General features: G+C 46.1%; 1 protein-coding gene and 2 pseudogenes across 1 annotated transcript in view; 1 reads left to right on the plus strand and 2 right to left on the minus strand.

Annotated features, from left to right (window-relative positions):
• The window catches only part of LOC147977817 (uncharacterized), a 131,840-nt gene extending 130,914 nt beyond the window's left edge, over nucleotides 1–926 (minus strand). The window contains exon 1 of the mRNA XM_087514547.1: nucleotides 22–926. Within this exon, the coding sequence (XP_087370673.1) occupies nucleotides 22–926 (905 nt within the window). The remainder of the gene's footprint in view (nucleotides 1–21) is intronic.
• Nucleotides 927–12,610: 11,684 nt separating this feature from the next.
• LOC125547636 (putative ubiquitin-conjugating enzyme E2 23) lies at nucleotides 12,611–16,221 on the minus strand (annotated as a pseudogene).
• Nucleotides 16,222–17,154: 933 nt separating this feature from the next.
• Nucleotides 17,155–21,025, plus strand: LOC147977820 (uncharacterized; annotated as a pseudogene).
• Nucleotides 21,026–22,506: the final 1,481 nt, after the last annotated feature.

The following is a 22,506-nucleotide window of genomic DNA, read 5'->3' on the forward strand; positions in this document are numbered from 1 at the left end:
GAAGGACTAAATCTGTATTGCCTCCCGCCTCTGGCTGTACTGCTAGACGCCGGCAGAGCAGACGAAGTGGCTGCGGCTGTCTTCTTTCCTTGCTTATGAGGCGGAGGAGAAGGACTACGACGCGCCGGAGCAGCCGGAGCGGCGGCGGGTCTCTTCCGCCCTTGCTGACGAGGCGGATAAGGAGGAGGCTGGCTGCTCGGGTGCGCCGGTGTAGGCGGAGAAGGAGGCGGAGTGCCGGCACACGCCAGAGAAGGAGGTTGAGTGCCCTGATCACTCGCCGGAGGAGGAGGCGGAGGAGGAGGCGGAGTGCCCTGACTCACCTGAGGAGGAGGTGGAGGCGTCCACTTCAGAAGCTTGATGAGCTCCTTCCGCCATAGGCATGGAGTCAATAGACAAGAACCCAGCCGAGTCTCCCCTTCACCGGTAGGGTAGTCAAGCTGGAGGTCCTCAAATCCCTCCGTTATTTCGTCCACCGTCACCCTAGCATATCCTTCTGGAATCGGACTACAGTGAAAAGTTGCGCCGGGTTCAGTAGGTTGAACAGAGCCGACAGCCGCCTTGACTTTGAAGTTCTGCCATTGCGTCATAAGGTGGCAATGTTGAGACTCCGTGATAGCATCCATGGGGTAGCTAGCAGGAGCCGTCAAGACATGCTCCGGCTGAAGCAGCTCGGTGGAAGCCACGCTGCTTCTCTGCTGAGATGGCGGGATAGCTTCGGGGGTAGTTTCAGGTCGCTTGCTGCGAGCTACTTCTCGTTCCTCTAGCGCTTGAACCTTTTCATGCAGCGTATGAATTTGGGCATGCTCCATTTTTTTCCTCCTCTCCTGGCATTTGTAAACGCCTGCGTCCGGAAAACCAGCCTTCCACGAAACGGAGCCTGGCGTGCCTCGTGTCCGTCCAGGGTGCTCAGGATTCCCGAGGGCCATTGTGAGCTCATCGTTCTCTCTGTCTGGAATGAACATCCCTTGCTGCGCTGCATCGATATAGTGCTTTAGCTTCTTGACTGGTATGTTCATTTGCTCGTCCGTCCAAACGCATTTCCCTGATACAGGGTCCAAGGTTCCGCCAGCCCTGAAGAACCAAGTCCGGCAACGGTCTGGCCAGTTCATTGTCTCTGGTTCGATCCCTTTATCAAGCAGATCATTCTCAGTGTTGGCCCACTTAGGCCGGGCTTTGAGGTAGCCACCTGACCCCGTGCGATGGTGAAGCTTCTTTTTTGCAGCATTTTTCTTGTTTGTCGCCGACATCTTCTTACTCTTTTCCGATGTCTTGTAGGCCACAAATGCGGGCCAGTGATCTCTGATCTTCTCATATCTGCCGATGAATTCTGGTGTCTCTTCTTTGTCGACAAACGTTTTCAGCTCATTCTTCCACCTCCTGAATAGGTCTGCCATCTTCTTAAGAGCATGAGACTTGATTATTGCTCTTTAACTGGCTTCTCCGGATCCTCCTCTGGCGGTAGGGTGAAATTTGCCTTCAGCTCAGTCCAAAGATCATCTTTCTGCATATCATTGACATAAGACACCTCAGGGTCTTCATTCTTAGGCTTACAGCATTGCTGGATGCTGATCGGGATCTTGTCCCTAACAAGAACCCCGCACTGAGCAGCTAATGCTTCCTTTGTCCGGATGGGTTCAATCGGCATGCCATCGCGCATGATTGCTGTGATCTCAAACCTTTCATCTGAGCGCAACTTTTTCTTCGGGCCTCGTCTCTTTACCGAAGTTGTGCTCGATCCGGAGGGCTAGAAAAAAGAAGAATTAGACGAGAGTTAATTAATATGTGTACATACCAAAACAATGAATGCATCAATTAGCTAGTCATCACAGGCTTAACTCTATTCGGTCACCGGAGCCGTCACCACAGGCTCCTTCTTGCACCAGCATTGGGTCACCGGAGCCATCATAATCATGTATTTCCTCCTTCATTCTTCGATCACCGTAGCCTGCTTCTTCTTCACCCTGTTCTGCTTGCAGACCATCATTGTCGTTAACATACGACATGACATCACCTCCGGCTAAGATTATGTCCCCCAACACCTGTTCTTGTTCCACGTCTCGTCCGAACTCCATTGTTTCTGCAAATATTACAACATGGCAATTATTACACAAGCATGACAGCATGTGGATATATTAGTGGCAAACGTAGACCTAGCTTATTCCGGGTTTGGGGTGGCCTCGGCAACGCTTCAAGGGTAGGGGCGCGGCGGGAGGGGTAGGAGACCGACATCGTTTTTTCTAGGGTTTGGGTGTCCTCGAGAGTTTTGGTCGAGCGAGAGGGCCGGGGGGGTGCTCCCGTGGTATAAGTTATCACGGTCCAAGTTATCCAGGAGGGGGTTACATCGACAACGATGACATACATACATGGGAAAATAATGTTATCGGGGAGGGGGTAGGTCGAACCCCCTCCCCCTCGTGTTGAAGTTATTGGGACACGGGGTATATCGACAAAGACATATCCGATAAAAAAATAAGAAGACGAAGAAGAAATAAAAAGAGGAGAAGAAGATATTAACAGAGGAGAAGATTGAAGAAAAAAAAGAAGAAAAAAAAGAGGAGAAGAATTCTATTTTCTCTTCTTCTCCTCTTCTTTTTCTTCTTTTTTCTTCTTCTTATTTATTTCTCCTCTTCTTCCCCTCCTCTTCTTATTTTCCTTTTTCCTCTCATTCTTTTTCTTCTTCTTCCTTTCCTAGCTAGATATATAAAACTTTTCTAAAAATGTAACTTTTGCATACATACATGGGAAAATAATATTATTGGGGAGGGGGTAGGTGGACCCCCCCCCTCGTGTTGAAGTTATCGGGACACGGGGTATATCGACGACGACAGACCCGATAAAAAATAAGAAGATGAAGAAGAAATAAAAAGAGGAGAAGAAGAAAGGAATAGAGGAGAAGATCATAGAAAAAAAGAAGAAAAAAAAGAGGAGGAGAAGAAAGGAATAGATGAGAAGAAGAAAAATACATGTTCTCCTCTTTTTTTTCTTCTTTTTTCCTCTTCTTATTTATTTCTCCTCTTCTTCTCCTTTCTTCCTCTTCCTATTTCCTTTTTCCTCTCATTCTTTTTCTTCTTCTTCCTTCTTAAAAATACATGAACTAGTATTGCTTGCTTTTTTAAAATAATGTTCAAATAGAAATTTTAGAAAAAAGTAAAGGTTTTGCTTATACAAACATTTGCATAATTACAATAATTAATATCACCAAAAAAATCTATGAACAGAAAAAAAATCCTAATTTTTCTAAAAATCTATCTTTTGCATATATATATATATATACAGAACATATATACATACATATATACATTTTTATAAAAATGCAAAAAACAAAAAAAATCTAAAAAATGGACATATAAACAAATATACACACATACATATACTCATACATATACATATAATCAGGAAAAAAACATCTATATATGTGCCAAAAAACAGGGAGGAAGAGGGGGGCGGTGCCGGCCCGGACCAAAGGGATGAGAGGTGCGGTGTGATTGGGGTAGGGGCACGGCGAGCGTCGGGGTAGAGGCGACGGCGGCGTGGTCGGGGAAGGGGCAGAGGCGACGGCGGCGTGGTCGGGGCAGGGCGAGGCAGAGGCGACGGCGGCGCAGGGCAGCTGGGTCGACGACGACGTGGTCGGGGCAGGGGCGCGCGGCGTGGTCGGGGCGGGCCGCCGGCGGCGTGCTCGGGGCAGGGCGGCTGCGCGTCGACGAGGCAGCAGAGGGCGGCGACGGGGCGAGCTCGGGCAGCCTGGCGGCGTCGTCGGGGCAGGGGAACTGATGCAGATGAATCTGAAAAACGCTAAGTGCTTTCTTATATAATGAGAGCATTGTTCACGGTTCATGGCACCAACCGGGACCAATGCCACCCTTTAGTCCCGGTTGGTGGCACCAACCGGGACTAAAGGAGGGGGTATTCGTCCCGGTTGGTGCCACCAACCGGTATCAAAGGCAGCCTTTCGTCCCGGTTCGAGCCACGAACCGGGACCAATAGCCTTGTGCTGGAACTGGCGCGGTGCGGTGGGATGTTTAGTCCCACCTCGCTAGCCGAGAGGCTTCGACAGTGGTTTATAAGTGCTGCTGCGCTGACCACTTCGAGCTCCTCTCAAATGCAGGCTTACGGGCCTAAAGTCACTTTATCTGCCTATGGGCCTACTGGGCCTCCTATGGGCCTGAATCCTGGCCCATGATAGGGTTTCTAGTCATATTCAGGCCGTGGGGCCCAGTAGGTGGCACTTTTTTTTGTTTTTTTGTTGCTTTATTTATTTTGTTTTGTTTCTACTTACAACAAAATACTTAATGTTGCTATATTTATTTATTTTTTAAATTTTTTGTTTTGTTTTTTGCATTATTTATTTTTTCTTTTGATTCTTTCTTTATTTTTAATTCTTTTTTGCTTTTAGGTCAGAAAAATTATAAACTTTTTGTTAGTGCCATTAGTTTTCAAATTTGAATAGTTAAAATTTGAATGCTTTGAAATTTGTGTGAATCACAAGTTTGTGATTAACTTTACTATAAAAATAGTTTTTTTTTCCATTTTTTGTTTTGTTTTTTGCATTATTTATTTTCTTTTGTTTTTTGCTTTTTTAATTCTTTTTGCTTTTAGGTTAGCAAAATTATAAACTTTCTGTTAGTGCCATTAGTTTTAGAAAAATTATAAACTTTCTGTTAGTGCCATTAGTTTTCAAATTTGAATAGTTAAAATTTGAATTGTTTGGAATTTGTGGGAAGCACAAGTTTGTGATTAACTTTACTATAAAAATAGTTTTTCCAGTTTTTTTATTTTGTTTTTTGCATTATTTTTTTTGCTTTAATTTTTAAATTTTTTTTTGCTTTTAGGTTAGCAAAATTATAAACTTTCTGTTAGTGCCATTAGTTTTAGAAAAATTATAAACTTTCTGTTAGTGCCATTAGTTTTCAAATTTGAATAGTTAAAATTTGAATTTTTTGAAATTTGTGTGAATCACAAGTTTGTGATTAACTTACTAAAAACATAATCATAGATGCGCTTATAGAGAAAATTCAACCTAAATTCATAGTAAATTTCTATGAATTTCAGAGAAATTCACTCTGAATTTAGGTTAAACTTTTCTCTATAAGGGCATTTATTTTCAATTTGAGAGGAGCTCAACAAGGCAGAGAGGGAAGGGCTTATAAACCGGTGTGAGCCCCCTTTGGTAGGCGAGGTGGGACTAAACTCTGCCCGCAACGAGGACCAACCCTTTAGTCCCGATTTGTGACACAAACCGGGACAAAGGGTCATGGGCCAGGGGTGAGGAGCATTGGTCCCGGTTGGTGCCACGAACCGGGACCAATGCCCTCTTTAGTCCCGGTTGGTGGTACCAACCGGGACCAAAGGCCTTGTTTTCTTTGTTTTGTTTTCTCTGTTGGGACAAGGGGCGAGGAGCACTTTTTTGTTTTCTGTGTTGCTTTATTTATTTTATTTTGTTTCTACTTACAACAAAATACTTATTGTTTTTATTTTTATTTATTTTATTAAAGTTTATTTTTAATTATTTTTCTTTTAGGTCACAAAAATTATAGACTTTCTGTCAGTGCCACTAGTTTTCAAATTTGAATAGTTAAAATTTGAATAATGGCATGTTGTCCCGGTATTACGAGGGCCGAACCATAAGACATTAAAGCATTTCAAATGAACTCTGGAAAAGTTGAAAGTTGGCATGGTATCATAATTTCACCCACATAGCATGTGCATGTACAAAACGGACAATGGTATCATACTCGTCTGTTACAAAGTTGGCATGGTATCATCATAATAGTTGCGGGAGAAAGTCTTCACTTTTTCTTCGCTTGTGTCATTTGTTTATTGCGCCGTAACCATGGATAATCTTCATCGTTTATCAGGAGGCTTGGGTCAGCCTTGACTTTGAAGGGAGGAATTTTATGAAACTTTTCATAATCTTCAGACATGTCTGTCTTGCCCTCCACTCCCACGATGTCCCTTTTTCCTGAAAGAACTATGTGGCGCTTTGACGCATCATATGATGTATTCGCTTCCTTATCTTTTCTTTTTCTCGGTTTGGTAGACATGTCCTTCACATAGATAACCGGTACCACATCATTGGCTAGGACGAACGATTCGTCAGTGTACCCAAAAATTTTCAGATCCACTGTTGTCATTCCGTACTGTGGGTCTACCTGTACCCCGCCTCCTAACAGATTAACCCATTTGCACTTAAAAAAGGGACCTTAAAATCATGTCCGTAATCAAGTTCCCATATGTCCACTATGTAACCATAATATGTGCCCTTTCCCCTCTCGGTTGCTGCATCAAAACGGACACCGCTGTTTTGGTTGGTGCTCTTTTGATCTTGGGCGATCGTGTAAAATGTATTCCCATTTATCTCGTATCCTTTGTAAGTCAATACAGTCAAAGATGGTCCCCTGGACAACAAGTACAGCTCATCACAAACAGTGTTGTCACCTCTGAGACGTGTTTCCAACTAACTGCTGAAAGTCTTGATGTGTGCACATGTAATCCAGTCGCCGCACTGCTCCGGGTGTTTGGAGCGCAGATTGTTCTTGTGTTCATCGACATACGGGGTCACCAAGGTAGAGTTCTGTAGAACTGTGTAGTGTGCTTGAGACAAAAAATATCCTTCCCTGCATATTATTGAGCCCCTCCCAGCGTGCCTTTTCCAGTCAGTCTCCCCTCATACCGCGATTTAGGGAGACCTATCTTCTTAAGGCCAGGAATGAAGTCAACACAAAAGCCAATGACATCCTCTGTTTGATGGCCCATGCAGATGCTTCCTTCTGGCCTAGCGCGGTTACGGACATATTTCTTTAGGACTCCCATGAACCTCTCAAAAGGGAACATATTGTGTAGAAATACGGGCCCCAGAATGACAATCTCGTCGACTAGATGAACTAGGACGTGCGTCATGATATTGAGGAAGGATGGTGGAAACACCAGCTCGAAACTGACAAGACATTGCGCCACATCACTCCTTAGCCTTGGTACGATTTCTGTATCGATCACCTTCTTCGAGATTGCATTGAGGAATGCACATAGCTTCACAATGGCTAATCGGACGTTTTCCGGTAGAAGCCCCCTCAATGCAACCGGAAGCAATTGCGTCATAATCACGTGGCAGTCATGAGACTTTAGGTTCTGGAACTTTTTCTCTGGCATATTTATTATTCCCTTTATATTCGATGAGAAGCCAGTCGTGACCTTCATACTGAGCAAGCATTCAAAGAAGATTTATTTCTCTTCTTTCATAAGAGCGTAGCTGGCAGGACCTTTATACTGCTTCGGAGGCATGCCGTCTTTTTCGTGCAAACGTTGCAGGTCCTCCCATGCCTCAGGTGTATCTTTTGTCTTCCCATATACGCCCAAGAAGCCTAGCAAGTTCACGCAAAGGTTCTTCGTCACGTGCATCACGTCGATTGAAGAGCGGACCTCTAGGTCTTTCCAATAGGGTAGGTCCCAAAATATAGATTTCTTCTTCCACATGGGTGCGTGTCCCTCAGCGTCTTTCGGAACAGCTAGTCCGCCGGGACCCTTTCCAAAGATTACGTGTAAATCATTGACCATACCAAGTACGTGATCACCTGTATGCATGGCGGGCTTCTTCCGGTGATCTGCCTCGCCTTTGAAATGCTTGTCTTTCTTTCGACATTGATGGTTGGTCGGAAGAAATCGACGATGGGCCAGGTACACATTCTTCATGCATTTGTCCAGGTATATACTTTCAGTTTCTTCTAAACAGTGCGTGCATGCGTGGTATCCCTTATTTGTCTGTCCGGAAAGGTTACTGAGAGCGGGCCAATCGTTGATGGTTACAAACAGCAACGCATGCAGGTTAAATTCCTCCTGTTTGTGCTCATCCCACGTACGTACACCGTTTCCATTCCACAGCTGTAAAAGTTCTTCAACTAATGGCCTTAGTAACACATCAATGTCGTTGCCGGGTTGCTTAGGGCCTTGGATGAGAATTGGCATCATAATGAACTTCCGCTTCATGCACATCCGAGGAAGGTTATACATACATAGAGTCATGGGCCAGGTGCTGTGATTGCTGCTCTGCTCCCCGAAAGGATTAATGCCATCCGCGCTTAAACCAAACCATACGTTCCTTGGGTCACCTGCAAACTGAGCCCAGTACTTTCTCTCGATTTCTCTCCACTGCGACCCGTCAGCAGGTGCTCTCAACTTCCCGTATTTCTTACGGTCCTCACTGTGCCATCGCATCAACTTGGCATGCTCTTCATTTCTGAACAGTCGTTTCAACCGTGGTATTATAGGAGCATACCACATCACCTTCACAGGAACCCTCTTCCTGCCGGGCTCGCCCTCAACATCACCAGGGTCATCTCGTCTGATTTTATACCACAATGCACCGCATACCGGGCATGCGTTCACATCCTTGTACGCATTGCGGTAGAGGATGCGGTTATTAGGGCATGCATGTATCTTCTGCACCTCCAATCCTAGAGGGCATACGACCTTCTTTGCTGCGTATGTACTGTCGGGCAATTCGTTATCCTTTGGAAGCTTCTTCTTCAATATTTTCAGTAGCTTCTCAAATCCTTTGTCAGGCACAGCATTCTTTGCCTTCCACTGCAGCAATTCCAGTATGGTACCGAGCTTTGTGTTGCCATCTTCGCAATTGGGGTACAACCCTTTTTTGTGATCCTCTAACATGCGATCGAACTTCAGCTTCTCCTTTTGACTTTCGCATTGCGTCCTTGCATCGACAATGACCCGGCAGAGATTATCATCATCGGGCACATCGTCTGGTTCCTCATAATCTTCAGCAGCTTCCCCCGTTGCAGCATCATTGGGCACATCGTCTGGTTCCTCTTGATCTTCAGCAGCTTCCCCCGTTGCAGCATCACCGTATTCAGGGGGCACATAGTTGTCATCGTCCTCTTCTTCTTCGCCGTCTTCCATCACAACCCCTATTTCTCCGTGCCTCATCCAAACATTATAGTGTGGCATGAAATCATTGTAAAGCAGGTGGGTGTGAAGGATTTTCCGGTCAGAGTAAGACTTCGTATTCCCACATTTAGGGCATGGACAACACATAAAACCGTTCTGCTTGTTTGCCTCAGCCACTTCGAGAAAATCATGCACGCCCTTAATGTACTCGGAGGTGTGTCTGTCACCGTACATCCATTGCCGGTTCATCTGCATGCATTATATATAATTAAGTGTGTCAAAAACCATTACAGAACATCATGAATAGATAATTAAGTTACCAAATTAATAGAAGTTCATCATCACACTAAAACCAAAGTACATACATAGTTCTCATCTAACAACATATAGCTCTCCAGAGCATCTAATTAATTAAACCATACATTGAAACTATGTAAAACATTTCAATGCGAAAACAAATGCGATCATAATCGCAACCAAGGTAACAATTGATCCAACGGCATAATGATACCAAGCCTTGGTATGAATGGCATATTTTCTAATCTTTCTCATCTTCAACCGCATTGCATCCATCTTGATCTTGTGATCATCGACGACACCCGCAACATGTAACTCCAATATCATCTTCTCCTCCTCAATTTTTTTATTTTTTCCTTCAAGTGATTGTTTTCTTCTTCAACTAAATTTAACCTCTCGACAATAGGGTCAGTTGGAATTTCCGGTTCAACTACCTCCTAGATAAATAAAATCTATGTCACGTTGGTCGGCATAATTGTCATAAACAATAAATGAACCAAATAGTTATAAAAAGATAATATATACCACATCCGAATCATAGCCAGGACGAGGGCCGACGGGGGTGGATAACAAAACCATCGCACTATATAATAACAAGCAATAATAAAAGTAATAAAATTAGACAAGTATCTATCTAAAGTAAGAATTTTTTCTTTCAGAAAGAAGATAAGAACAAGAGGCTCACCACGGTGGTGCCGGCGACGAGATCGGTGCGGGCGATTGACGGCAGTGAAGACAGGAATGGGACGTGACGGGCCGCTAAACCTAGACAAATCTCGAGGAAAATGGAGTTTTGAGGTCGAGCTTCGAGAGGAGAAAGCTTAACTAGTGTGGCTCGGGCATTTCATCGAACACCTCATGTTCATAGGAGGTGAGCTAGAGCACCACAAAGCCCTCCCCTCGCCGGCCATAGAAAAACAGAGCACTGGGGTGCTCTGCTCGCGGGCGAGGGGTATATATAGGCACCTCATTGGTCCCGGTTCGTGGCATGAACCGGTACCAAAGGGAAGCCTGTGGTCCTGGTTCAAGCCACCAACCGGAACCAATGGTGGTGGGCCAGGAGCGAGGCCCATTGGTCCCGATTCGTCCCACCAACCGAGACCAAAGGGGCCAGACGAACCGGGACCAATGCCCCCACGAGGCCCGGCAGGCCCCTGGCCTCACGAACCGGGACCAATGCCCCCATGGGTCCCGGTTCTGGATTGAACCGGGACTAATGGGCTGACCCGGCCTGAACCAAAGCCCTCTTTTCTACTAGTGATGAGCTCTATAGGGCGAAGTTATTGGCCCTCCATGGTGTGTGCGACATGTTGGCGTTGTGTGGGCAATGGTATGTGTATGTTGGCTGGGCCCGTTTTATTGTGGTTATGGTTGTTGGCGACGACAATCTGCCTATGACGCATGCCTATCGTGGCTTCAATGGATGGTTGGGCATGATTTGACGATGTTGGGTCGATGCTGATGAGCATGGCGTCCTTGGATGTCGTAACTTCTATTCGAGGTGTGGTCGAGGAGCTCCTTCACCTCCCCGAGGACACGCGCCCACCTGGACAGTGGTGAAACTACAAGGTAAGGCACCGTCCCTAGGAGGAAGTAATGGGAACGCCGCCGCGCTACAACCTAGGCAAAAACTTGTGGTTTCACTCGAGACCCAGACTCTATTGACGAGGGATGTGAAGGAGCTCCATAATGATGTCTCTAAGGGAAGTAAAGACGTCCTAGGGCATCGTCAATGCTGACATATAACGTGGCTAACCTAGGCTTTCACCTATAGCATGAAAAAAATCGTCAGTTCAGCCTACCTAGCCGACCGTCAGCAACCAAACAGTGGTAGCCATACGCGTCAATTGGCTCTCTTCCCCGTCCTCTACTAAGCAAGCCAATAAACCACCATGAAACCACACACCTCCATGGCTACCCCCATCCCAACCCTGAAGTGTGAGCGACTAATCCTGTATGACGTTTATCGTCAACGCTCCGGCCGGGAGCAAGGTGGCCCTCCAGTCGCCCACCATGGATGACTAGCTCCGCATGCGGTCCTAGCTACGGCAACATCCAATGGCTCCCACTCGAATCCGGCTTGCGTGAGTTTATTTTGTCTACAATGGCACCTCTTCTGCATTTAGTTGTAGTGTTGCCCCTCTTCTCGCGCCCCTTACTAGTCGTCTCGCATCCAGCACGACATGCAGATCATTACTCTCGATCAGTCGAATGGCTTGACAAAGAATTGCCACACATTGTGTGCCAGTATTGGCAGCCCGAAGCGGTCGATGTGAGATCACCCCCCAAATCTTGGCCTAAGTTGACATCCCGCCACCATAATGATCATTAACTCACTCTGGACAAGTCTGCTATGTTGTGGGCATGTAACCATAGCGTTTTAAAATGTTTGTACAACGTATCCCTATATGTTTCCGGCCTTTTTCTTTTTTCTTTGGGCTTGTTGAGCTGTGCCCTCAGCAGAACCCTGTACTTCTTGTTGTATGTGTGTGTGTGTGTGGCGGACTCGTGTTTGATACTCGTTGCTTGTGGCGGTTTGCTTTATTTATAAAGCGCAGCAAAAGCCTTTTTGGGTAAACACGTAAATATATGGTTATGTTCTACTCTATCCGTTCTCAAATACAAATCTGTGTAGAGATTTCAATATAGACTACATACGGATGTACATAGACATAATTTAGAGTGTAGATTCATCCATTTTGCACCGTATGTAGTCTATATTGAAATATCTAAAAGGACTTATATTTAAAAACGGATGGAGTACTTTGAAGAGCAGAACCATCTTAACCGGTAGCTTTACACCAAATAGTGTTATACAATTAAATCCCATTTCTTTTGCAGTGTACTCTATGATTTTTGGAAGTGAATAGTTGTGGAGGGGAAGTTCATTTCTCCACTTCACCATATCGCACCGCCCTTTGCAGATGATTTATTTGTGCGTGTATATGAATTGGCTGTAGGTGTAGCAACTAACTTGTAGCCCATGAGCACTATATAAGGGGTACATAAATGGTCTTCTGCCACTGTCCGGAAATGCATGCTTAATATGCTCTCTAACCTGCTTTAGCCATCTTGGTCTATTATTGGTAGATGAGCATGACCATGCATGTTCTGCGCCATTTCGACCAACACTATATATATGTAGATTCTTTTTTTCTGAAAAATAGATATATTGTACTGATGTATCACAATGACAAATATATACCCAGCCTTTACATATATGTTGATAGATAAATGATTACTCTACGATAATATCTCACCCGATGAGGAAATAAAGCAAAAAGGAGTATCTAATTGTTGTAGGACAAAAATGTGCATGATTATCACAACACCACCAGGATCACAAAATATCCTATACCCGCAACTACTCTGTCTAGTGAGTGGTGCTGAGAGCACATGGCAACTTGATTTGCAGCTACTGGAACTCTTCACACCCCTCGGCGCCGATCTCGGTGAAGGCTGCCACGAGGCTTGGCATCACGTTTTTGAGTGCAAGCCTTAACCCAGCCGAGCACGGTCGCTTCCTAGTCGCTTCAGTGGCATGGGCATTGTCGACAACATTTCCCTGAAGCCACACATTGCATGACCTAAGCACAAATTTTCCCCGATGGCGGAAGTGTTCCTTGACGAATTCCTCAAATCCCCGAGGTGGCCGACGTAAAAGGTGTTGCATGGTCCGGAGGGTTAGTAGGTAAGCATTCTCATTGTAGGGCAGCGCAATGCGGTGGCCCTCTAGTTTGCCAACCAATGTCTCATAGCCGGCCTCATTATAGTATGGTCGGTCATTAAGGACGAGGCCCTGGATGGAGACAACGACTTGGAGCAGGCTTGAAGTTTCCGACGACCATACCTCAGTGTCCTCGCCACCAAATGTGTTTAGCAAGCTGAGGCACACTGTACCAGACTCGTAGAGGTTGGGATTTAGGCGTAGGCCAAAGGAGTGGTAGTACACTTGCGGTGGGGCATCCGGGTACGATGGAGGTAGCTGCAAATCAAAGAAGAAGAGGCTGTGATGGTATGGTGTCTCACTCGCGCCCACCATCACCACCCGAAGTAGATCCATGCGGTCCTCGAATGCTCGGACGTAAATGGTTTCTGCACATTAAATAGTTGTCTACTTAATTTTGTAGATGCATGGACCGTGTGTATTTTGAGGTGGACTCACATACCTGGTAAGTCGCTCTCCAGAATTTTCCATTCTTTTTGCACTGTTTTGGCCCAACTCTTCCCACGACTAGCGCCCTGCATTTCCTGAAAAAGAGAGCATTCATTGAAGTTCAATATTTTGTAAAATTCGTCTTATTATGACTTGTAACATGTTGTGTGGTCATTTACTTAATTTTAAGTCAAAGGTATTCAATTTTATTTTGCAGTAAAAAGTGAATGCCACAATTAAGCTGCAGATGGATTCCAACGTTAGACAAACCATATTGTGCATGCAAACTTACTTTACTCTAACCCTAAGTACCTTCCGTTCTTCATCATTTTCTCTAACAGAAATATAATTACCTTGTCCGTAGTGTCAAGGTAGTGGTGATCCAAAGGGCTAATCTGCAGTACATCAAAACATGGAAAGCAGAACGGTTCGTCGCAGAAACAGGTAGCATCTGCATCCTTCATTCCCTTGGTAAAACCATGGCTGGTCACATCTACGGCAGCATCGCTGGTCTCCATTGCAGCACCACCGATACTATCATCATTCGTGTGCACGGGAAACTCTGAGCTTGGTAAGGACGACGACCAGGGGCACCAGTTCATCAAGTGTCCTTTACCTCGAGCCACCACATCGCTGGTCAATTGGAGGAAAGACTGGAATGAAAAACCTAAAAGGCTTGTCCTCGACATTGCCAGGTTGACACCATCGACATCGTTATCTAGATTCTGAAGATTGATATCCTAAAATTAGATAACACAAGAGGTGAATCCGTCCATATAATAATTTATATCATAGTATAAATAGTACTTTGGTGCCTACGAGGAGAAACCAAAATAGTTCCCTCACCTTATTGTTTGTCGAAGTGGATAATGTTAGAAAGATAGATTAGATATATACCGTGTTGGCAGCAGCCGGTTCTTCAGGTGCATCATCGGTGCCATCGTCCTCTACCCAGTCGCCCATTTCAAGCCATAGCTCCATGTAGTGCTCGTCCTTGACGACGGCGATCTCATGGGGTAATACCTACATCACGCCCACACAAATCAAGAATGGCTAATGAGTTGTGTAGAGAATTGTAACATATAGGAAGTAGTTGTAGTTGCAAGGAAAGGTATTAGAAGCTATCCACGTACCGTTGACATGCTACCATCACCCCACTTGACTTGGACGTGCCCATTAGGAAGTTCAACTACACCCCCCACCCACGAAAGATCAGCATCAACACCATTTTCCTTCTTCTTTCCCTGTAACAACGGTGTGCTTTCACCGTTGTCCTTTGATCCTGATGGTAGGAGACGAATGACTATATCTCCATAGTAAGCAGAGTGGCTAGAGTCTATCTTTAGGTCGTAAGCACTGATGGTGTCATCGCACTCCACCTCCTTAACCTCGTCAGGGTGCCTTGTCGTCTTGAACCATGACACACAAACCGTCTGATCCTCATACTGCAAGCTCTTGACGATGCCCACGCGCTCCATTGGTCTAGTTCCAGGAGCAGCATTGTCATTATTCACACTAGTAGTTGTCATGTCATCAGGATCACCAGTAGCATCAACATCAGCAGTAATAGGAAGAACGTTTGCGACAACATGCTGTCCCGGGAACAACTCTTGCTCATTCATGATCCCAAAGGGGACAAGGGTTGTTGAAGGTCTGCCATGCTGCCGTGTGCCGTCCTGCCACAACACGTTGACGGTGGTGCAAGTGTTGGCGACGACCATGGGAAACTCCACCTCCACATGTCTCATTGCTTGCAGGTGCTTGCCCCATCTGTGTCCCTCAAAGCGGATCTTCCTTAGCTGCTTCCAATAAAACCTCGCATCTTTTTGCTTCGTGGGCGGTACCACCTGCTGGGAGGTTGATGCTTCACACTCGTCTTGATTGTCTTGTGAACATGCACTGTATTGCTCCTCCTCTTCCTCCTCGTCCTCCTTGTCCTCCTCCTCCTCCTCATTATCATCATCATCATTGTGTTGATCTGGAACAGAAATTGCATCCCCTTCGGTGGAACTAGTTTCAAGAAAAAAACAACGGTCAGCAAGCCCCCAGCAGCAATTGTACGAGGCGCAGAAGAATGTTAGATCATCTGGGTTCTGGTAGGCCGGAGGAGCGGATGCCTCCACTAGCTCCTTGTCGGTGCCACAATGCATCGATGCAACCCAGTAGACGAGGACACCAGACGTCTCCACCTTCATGATGGTTCCTATTTCTCGTCAAGGATGCCAATAGCCATTAAGCCACCGCGCCGCCTTGAAGACTGAACAAGCATCCGACCCGATGACGTGTTGCCCCTGGTGGAATCGACTGTTCATTTGTTGGCGATGCATGCTCACCCTGGTGTAGCTGTCAGTCACTCTTTCCAGGTTCTTGGACACGGCCTCCGCGTCGGTGACCCTGCAGATTGCTCCATCCTCAAACAACACATCAATGTCGATATACACCTCCACGACCCGGCCGAGCCACGGACCGGACACGACAAAGTCGCCGAGGTTGAGGCTCCTCACGCGCCGCAGGCTAGACGGGGACACTCCCTTGATGATCTTGGTCGCCATGCCGTTGTTGTCGAGCTTGGCGAGGTTGAGCAGGGTGTTGACGCCGGTGACGACGCCGAGCTGGCCGCCCATGTCGGACGCGGACGCGACCACCTGTCCGGGGTACAGGTGGCTCCTGTCCATCACCTTGATGTCGCTGACGTTCTTACGCACAATACAGTCATCGATGCGCAGGAGCTTGAACTTGTCGACGGGGAGATAGATGTTGTCCACCTTGGCCTCCGGGAGAACGAGGCCACGGTCGAGGACCATGCGCCCGAAACTCACGAGGTCGAGAGGGTAAATACTTGGAGATGGAGCCGCAGGGACGACGTCCATCGTAACCGACTTTAATTTCCGGCGAGAGCTCGTACGTAGCAGAAGCTTGCGGCTTTGTGCCGATTGCTTTCCGGCCAGAACCTGGTGTCGAATGATCTCGCCGGAGGCTTGCTAGATCTCGTCCGGCTGGAAACGCACGGTGGTGCTAGGTATATATCTCTACTTTTAATGGAGCAGTTGGTAGCCTGGTACTCCGGTTTTATTTTCGTCCGGTTTTATTTCCTCCCACCTCCCATCATCCCGTACCACTGGTTTTAATCTACGTATCCACAAAAAACCAGATCGACGCTCCTCGTTTCCCACGTCCGTCCTAGATCACGAGAACGCCGCCACCGCTGCCGCCCCACATACGTCGCCCGTGGCGGATCACGAACAATACCGTCGTGGATCAGCAGACCGCCGCCTCAGGTACCCACACACCACGATCCCGTCGCGGGTCAGCAAGACACTGCCGCCGCCGCCAAGTCGGGTACCCACACACCACGATCTCGTCGCGGATCAGCAAGAGACCGCCGCCGCCGCCTCAGGCAGCCACACGCCACGGATCTCCGACGACGACGCCTACGGCGGCAAGCAGTGGAGGGCATCTTCACTAATCAGTTTTCAACCTTGCTTTCTCGAAGGTACGTACGCTCATGATCTCTTAAAGATCACGCAACGCTACAGAAGACAATTGTCACCAGATGGAGCCATATGCAACAGAGCCATATACGATGCAGCCATATACAATGGAGCCATACGAATAAATGTTCCCCATGTTCCCAGTTCAAACACCAAAAATACATCCCAAGACAATAAATGTTTATCAGATGTATACAGTGTAGTCATTTCTTCCCCATGTGCCCAGTTGGAACACCAAAAATACATGGCAAGCCAATTGTTTAGTATACATACCACATCAATACTAATGCTGTTGAAAAATCATAGGTACGAATGGGAAATGCAAATAGCAAGGCGCCGAAAGAGAAAAAGGTGTCAGATGTGCCTGTACCCCCTCTTGCTGACCTACATTCACAAGGGAGCCAAGGTATGTTAGAATAACATAAATGAGTCAGATGTCAAGGGTGCCCAACAATCATTGTATCTTGCTAATGTGTTCCAGGCCATAATGTTGATGGAAATGTTGATGAATACAACCCAGCAATCATTCCCGTAGCTGACAATGTTGACAATTATCAAATGACTCCAGGTATTGAAGTGTGTAAATACCCCTATCCATTGTATCATATGGTTTTAACATGATCAATCATGCCTAACAGACTTGGAAGCACACAAGGAAACAAATGGAACTGGCATGCCACGGTTAGAGCAGGACAAGCTTGCAAACCTAACCAAACACCCTCTTTGTGAGATAACAATTGTTGATCAGCCTGGGCATGCGAGTTTACGTACGTGGGTTCCATATTTAAACACACTATCTACCCTATTCGGTTAGTACGAAACTGCCTCATTCTGTACTGGTTTTGTTATGTAGACAACCCATCAATCTCCTTCTGTAGCCCTGATGTTGCTTCGTTCCCTGGTCCGAGTACTCTCACCGATATTTTTGCCTGCGGCCTTGCAGGAAGTTCATTTGGTATGATCCGACACGTGCATCATGGACAATTGTCTTACATCTCTATGAATGTACATGTTGACTAATTCTCATCTAGATTTGTTGTTTATGCATCGTGCAGACAATAATGTGCCTTCGTTCCTGAACCGGAGTACTCTTGCATCACTTTATGCCGCAGGTCACACAGAAGGCTCAAGTGGTGTGAGCCGATATGCCTTTCATATGGCCAGATTTGTGCTTAAAGGGATGCATGTTCATGTATTAGCCTAACCGACATATTTTCTTTTGTTCCTGCAGCCAGAGAATCTGCCCACAATGATGTGTGTCTTAATGCCCTTGGTTGTGGTAGTTCAGAGCTTGTGACACCGTCTACCCCAACATGTGATGTATACCCAACTCATTCCCAGACAACATGTGTTGTTGTGAATGACCAAGTGAGTTATAGCATAACAGACGATAAAAGGGAGCAGAGAAACGCACGACGGCGAGCAACTTATCAAAAGAAAAAGGATGAACAGGTCAAGCTCCAAAATGAAAAGCAGACTGTTTCCCGACCCCCTCTTGGTGATATCACTAATATTGATCAGCCTTCCGGTTCAATGCCAGGTACGGGTGTTTATATGAGCTTACGGCGGTGACAAACCAAATTTGGGAATCAAATATTAGAATACGCACTTTTAGCTTTGAATTAACTCACTGTAATACGAGATACATGCTGGCTAGACAAGAAATATTAGGGCATTTACAAACGAAGTATATGGAACAAAAAATGGCTGAAGAAAAGAGTAGACGTGTTGGCTTAGTTCGGGATCTTCATGATTGTTGAGCATTGATGAGATGATTATGTTTTAACTTTATTGTTGAACCAGCCAACCCATCAAACCGGAACTATACATCCCGACCCCCTCTTGGTGATATCACTAATATTGATCAGCCTTCCGGTTCGATGCCAGGTACGGGTGTTTAATGTTTTAAACATAACAATCATAATATAGATTCATTTATTGTACCCATCGAGCTTGAACTATACATCCTTATCACATGATGATGCTCCAGAAGATGGGTCCGCATCAGCCATTGCTGAATTCAATCATGAAAAAGAGTTGGCTAGGAGGCAACATGCAAGAGACCGCAGTAGTAATATGGCAGACGAACAAAGGGATCGGAGAAACGCACAGAGACGGGCATCTTATCGGAAGAAAAAGGAAGAGGGTACGATCAACCTCCAAAACAATAATCAAGTGCAGCGTGAGCGACGAAAGGAACAACGAAACAGCAGGACCCCTGATGAGCAGGGGGAGTCAAGTGCAAAGAGAAAGGCAGACTATGCTAGAAGGAAAAACACCCCGTGTGCTGAATCGATCGCAATGCCACGTCCAGATCTAACTAGCGCATTGTCCAGCTCTCCCTCTTTCAACACTCACACCAATTGTCCAACCCTCACACTTCCAACCATCACGCAACAATCCGGCTGTGAACATATAGATCGTGCTACAACTGTCAAGTCGGCCCCCACATACATTCGCAACACCGAAACCGATGGTAGTTATCCCATCAACAATCATCTTTCATTTTGTAATCATTCATCGGTTATTTATACCAAATTCGATAATGTTGTAGGTGCATACCTAAGCAGAACCTTAGGTGATGGTGTTGTAGATGGCGACCTCATCGAAATCAATGAGCACCTACAAAGTGCCGACCAGCAAACCAGTGATCCGGTAACAATTGCGGATAATGGAGTTGACAAGCAGAGTCATGAGTCTAGAGCTCGGCGTAGGACAAGAGAGCGAGCTTGCAAGGGAAGTATGGCGGCGATGAAGCGTCAGGAGAAAATTGGCAAGCGAAAAACATGTACGCAGGTGCCACGTGGTGAGAGGAATGCTCTGCTAGATCGTCGTAATGAAAGATTTGCAGGTAGGGTTAATACCCCAACCGTCAAGTCCATCTCCATACCAAAAATGAGCTCAACGGGACAACCTACCGTAGTTGAAGTACACAGTGCCTCAACATCATCTAGCACGCCGGATTACACGATCAGAAGTGAAGGTAACACCCATATCCTTACTCTCCTTGCGTCCCTTGAGACTGAACCCTCATTTGTGTTGTTTGGCACCTGGGCAGACGACATGGACACTTACCTCAATGGTCTCATGAATGATGATGTCAATCCTGACGACCTCTTTGACGATGAATATTACCTGTTTGCTGGTGAAGGTATGTACAATCGCTTGAGCGTGATCCACATGTTGGGGGTATCGCACTAATTGGAAACATTGTTTGCAGGCTCAGATGCTGATGACTTGGAGCACGACGAATTGGAAGACTCAAGACACAAAAACTATGTCGACCATGATCCATTTGACTATGTGTACTCAAACCTACCAGCTAATACACACATCCTGAAGCACGCCGCAAACTGCGACCACTGCAAGGCCAAGAAGTTTGTCAGTGAGGCCCCGGGATTCTGCTGTCGCAGTGGGTAGATCGAGCTGAAGCAACCGGAGCCCATCCCGGAGCTCATGAGGCTTTGGTCTAGCATTGATGCGGACGCTAGGCATTTTCGGGAGAACATACGGTTCTTCAACGGACACTTCTCCTTCACAACCCTCGGCGTCAGCCTCGATGAAACATACACAAACATGAAGTCTGGGGTGTACACGTTCTGGGCGCACGGCACCATCTACCACAACGTTCATTCCTTCAGGCCAACATCCCGTCCAGATCATCTACAGTTGTACTTCTACGATGACGACCCAGGCCTAACCCATCGCAAGGCTGCCACCGAGCAATTAGACCAGGATATCGTCAGAAAGTTGGTGCACATACTCAGGGAAAACCCATACTCTCAGCAATTTAGGAGTTTGGGTGCGCACAGGGACAACCTCGACGATTACAGGATATACCTCAACACTGACCAGAGACTAGACCAACGGAAGTATAATAGACCTCTGTCATCTGAGCTTGTGACATCGTCTACCCCAACATGTGATGTATACCCAACTCATTCCCAGACAACATGTGTTGTTGTGAATGACCAAGTGAGTTATAGCATAACAGACGATAAAAGGGAGCAGAGAAACGCACGACGGCGAGCAACTTATCGAAAGAAAAAGGATGAACAAGTCAAGCTCCAAAATGAAAAGCAGACTGTTTCCCGACCCCCTCTTGGTGATATCACTAATATTGATCAGCCTTCCGGTTCAATGCCAGGTACGGGTGTTTAAAGTTATGAGCTTACGGCGGTGACAAACCAAATTTGGGAATCAAATATTAGAATACGCACTTTTAGCTTTGAATTAACTCACTGTAATACGAGATACATGCTGGCTAGACAAGAAATATTAGGGCATTTACAAACGAAGTATATGGAACAAAAAATGGCTGAAGAAAAGAGTAGACGTGTTGGCTTAGTTCGGGATCTTCATGATTGTTGAGCATTGATGAGATGATTATGTTTTAACTTTATTGTTGAACCAGCCAACCCATCAAACCGGAACTATACATCCCGACCCCCTCTTGGTGATATCACTAATATTGATCAGCCTTCCGGTTCGATGCCAGGTACGGGTGTTTAATGTTTTAAACATAACAATCATAATATAGATTCATTTATTGTACCCATCGAGCTTGAACTATACATCCTTATCACATGATGATGCTCCAGAAGATGGGTCCGCATCAGCCATTGCTGAATTCAATCATGAAAAAGAGTTGGCTAGGAGGCAACATGCAAGAGACCGCAGTAGTAATATGGCAGACGAACAAAGGGATCGGAGAAACGCACAGAGACGGGCATCTTATCGGAAGAAAAAGGAAGAGGGTACGATCAACCTCCAAAACAATAATCAAGTGCAGCGTGAGCGACGAAAGGAACAACGAAACAGCAGGACCCCTGATGAGCAGGGGGAGTCAACTGCGAAGAGAAAGGCAGACTATGCTAGAAGGAAAAACACCCCGTGTGCTGAATCGATCGCAATGCCACGTCCAGATCTAACTAGCGCATTGTCCAGCTCTCCCTCTTTCAACACTCACACCAATTGTCCAACCCTCACACTTCCAACCATCACGCAACAATCCGGCTGTGAACATATAGATCGTGCTACAACTGTCAAGTCGGCCCCCACATACATTCGCAACACCGAAACCGATGGTAGTTATCCCATCAACAATCATCTTTCATTTTGTAATCATTCATCGGTTATTTATACCAAATTCGATAATGTTGTAGGTGCATACCTAAGCAGAACCTTAGGTGATGGTGTTGTAGATGGCGACCTCATCGAAATCAATGAGCACCTACAAAGTGCCGACCAGCAAACCAGTGATCCGGTAACAATTGCGGATAATGGAGTTGACAAGCAGAGTCATGAGTCTAGAGCTCGGCGTAGGACAAGAGAGCGAGCTTGCAAGGGAAGTATGGCGGCGATGAAGCGTCAGGAGAAAATTGGCAAGCGAAAAACATGTACGCAGGTGCCACGTGGTGAGAGGAATGCTCTGCTAGATCGTCGTAATGAAAGGTTTGCAGGTAGGGTTAATACCCCAACCGTCAGGTCCATCTCCATACCAAAAACTGAGCTCAACGGGACAACCTACCGTAGTTGAAGCACACAGTGCCTCAACATCATCTAGCACGCCGGATTACACGATCAGAAGTGAAGGTAACACCCATATCCTTACTCTCCTTGCGTCCCTTGAGACTGAACCCTCATTTGTGTTGTTTGGCACCG

The sequence above is a fragment of the Triticum urartu genome, chromosome 3A (assembly GCF_056163025.1).
Source record: "Triticum urartu cultivar PI428250 chromosome 3A, HENAU_Tu73, whole genome shotgun sequence".
NCBI classification, from domain to species: Eukaryota; Viridiplantae; Streptophyta; class Magnoliopsida; order Poales; family Poaceae; genus Triticum; species Triticum urartu.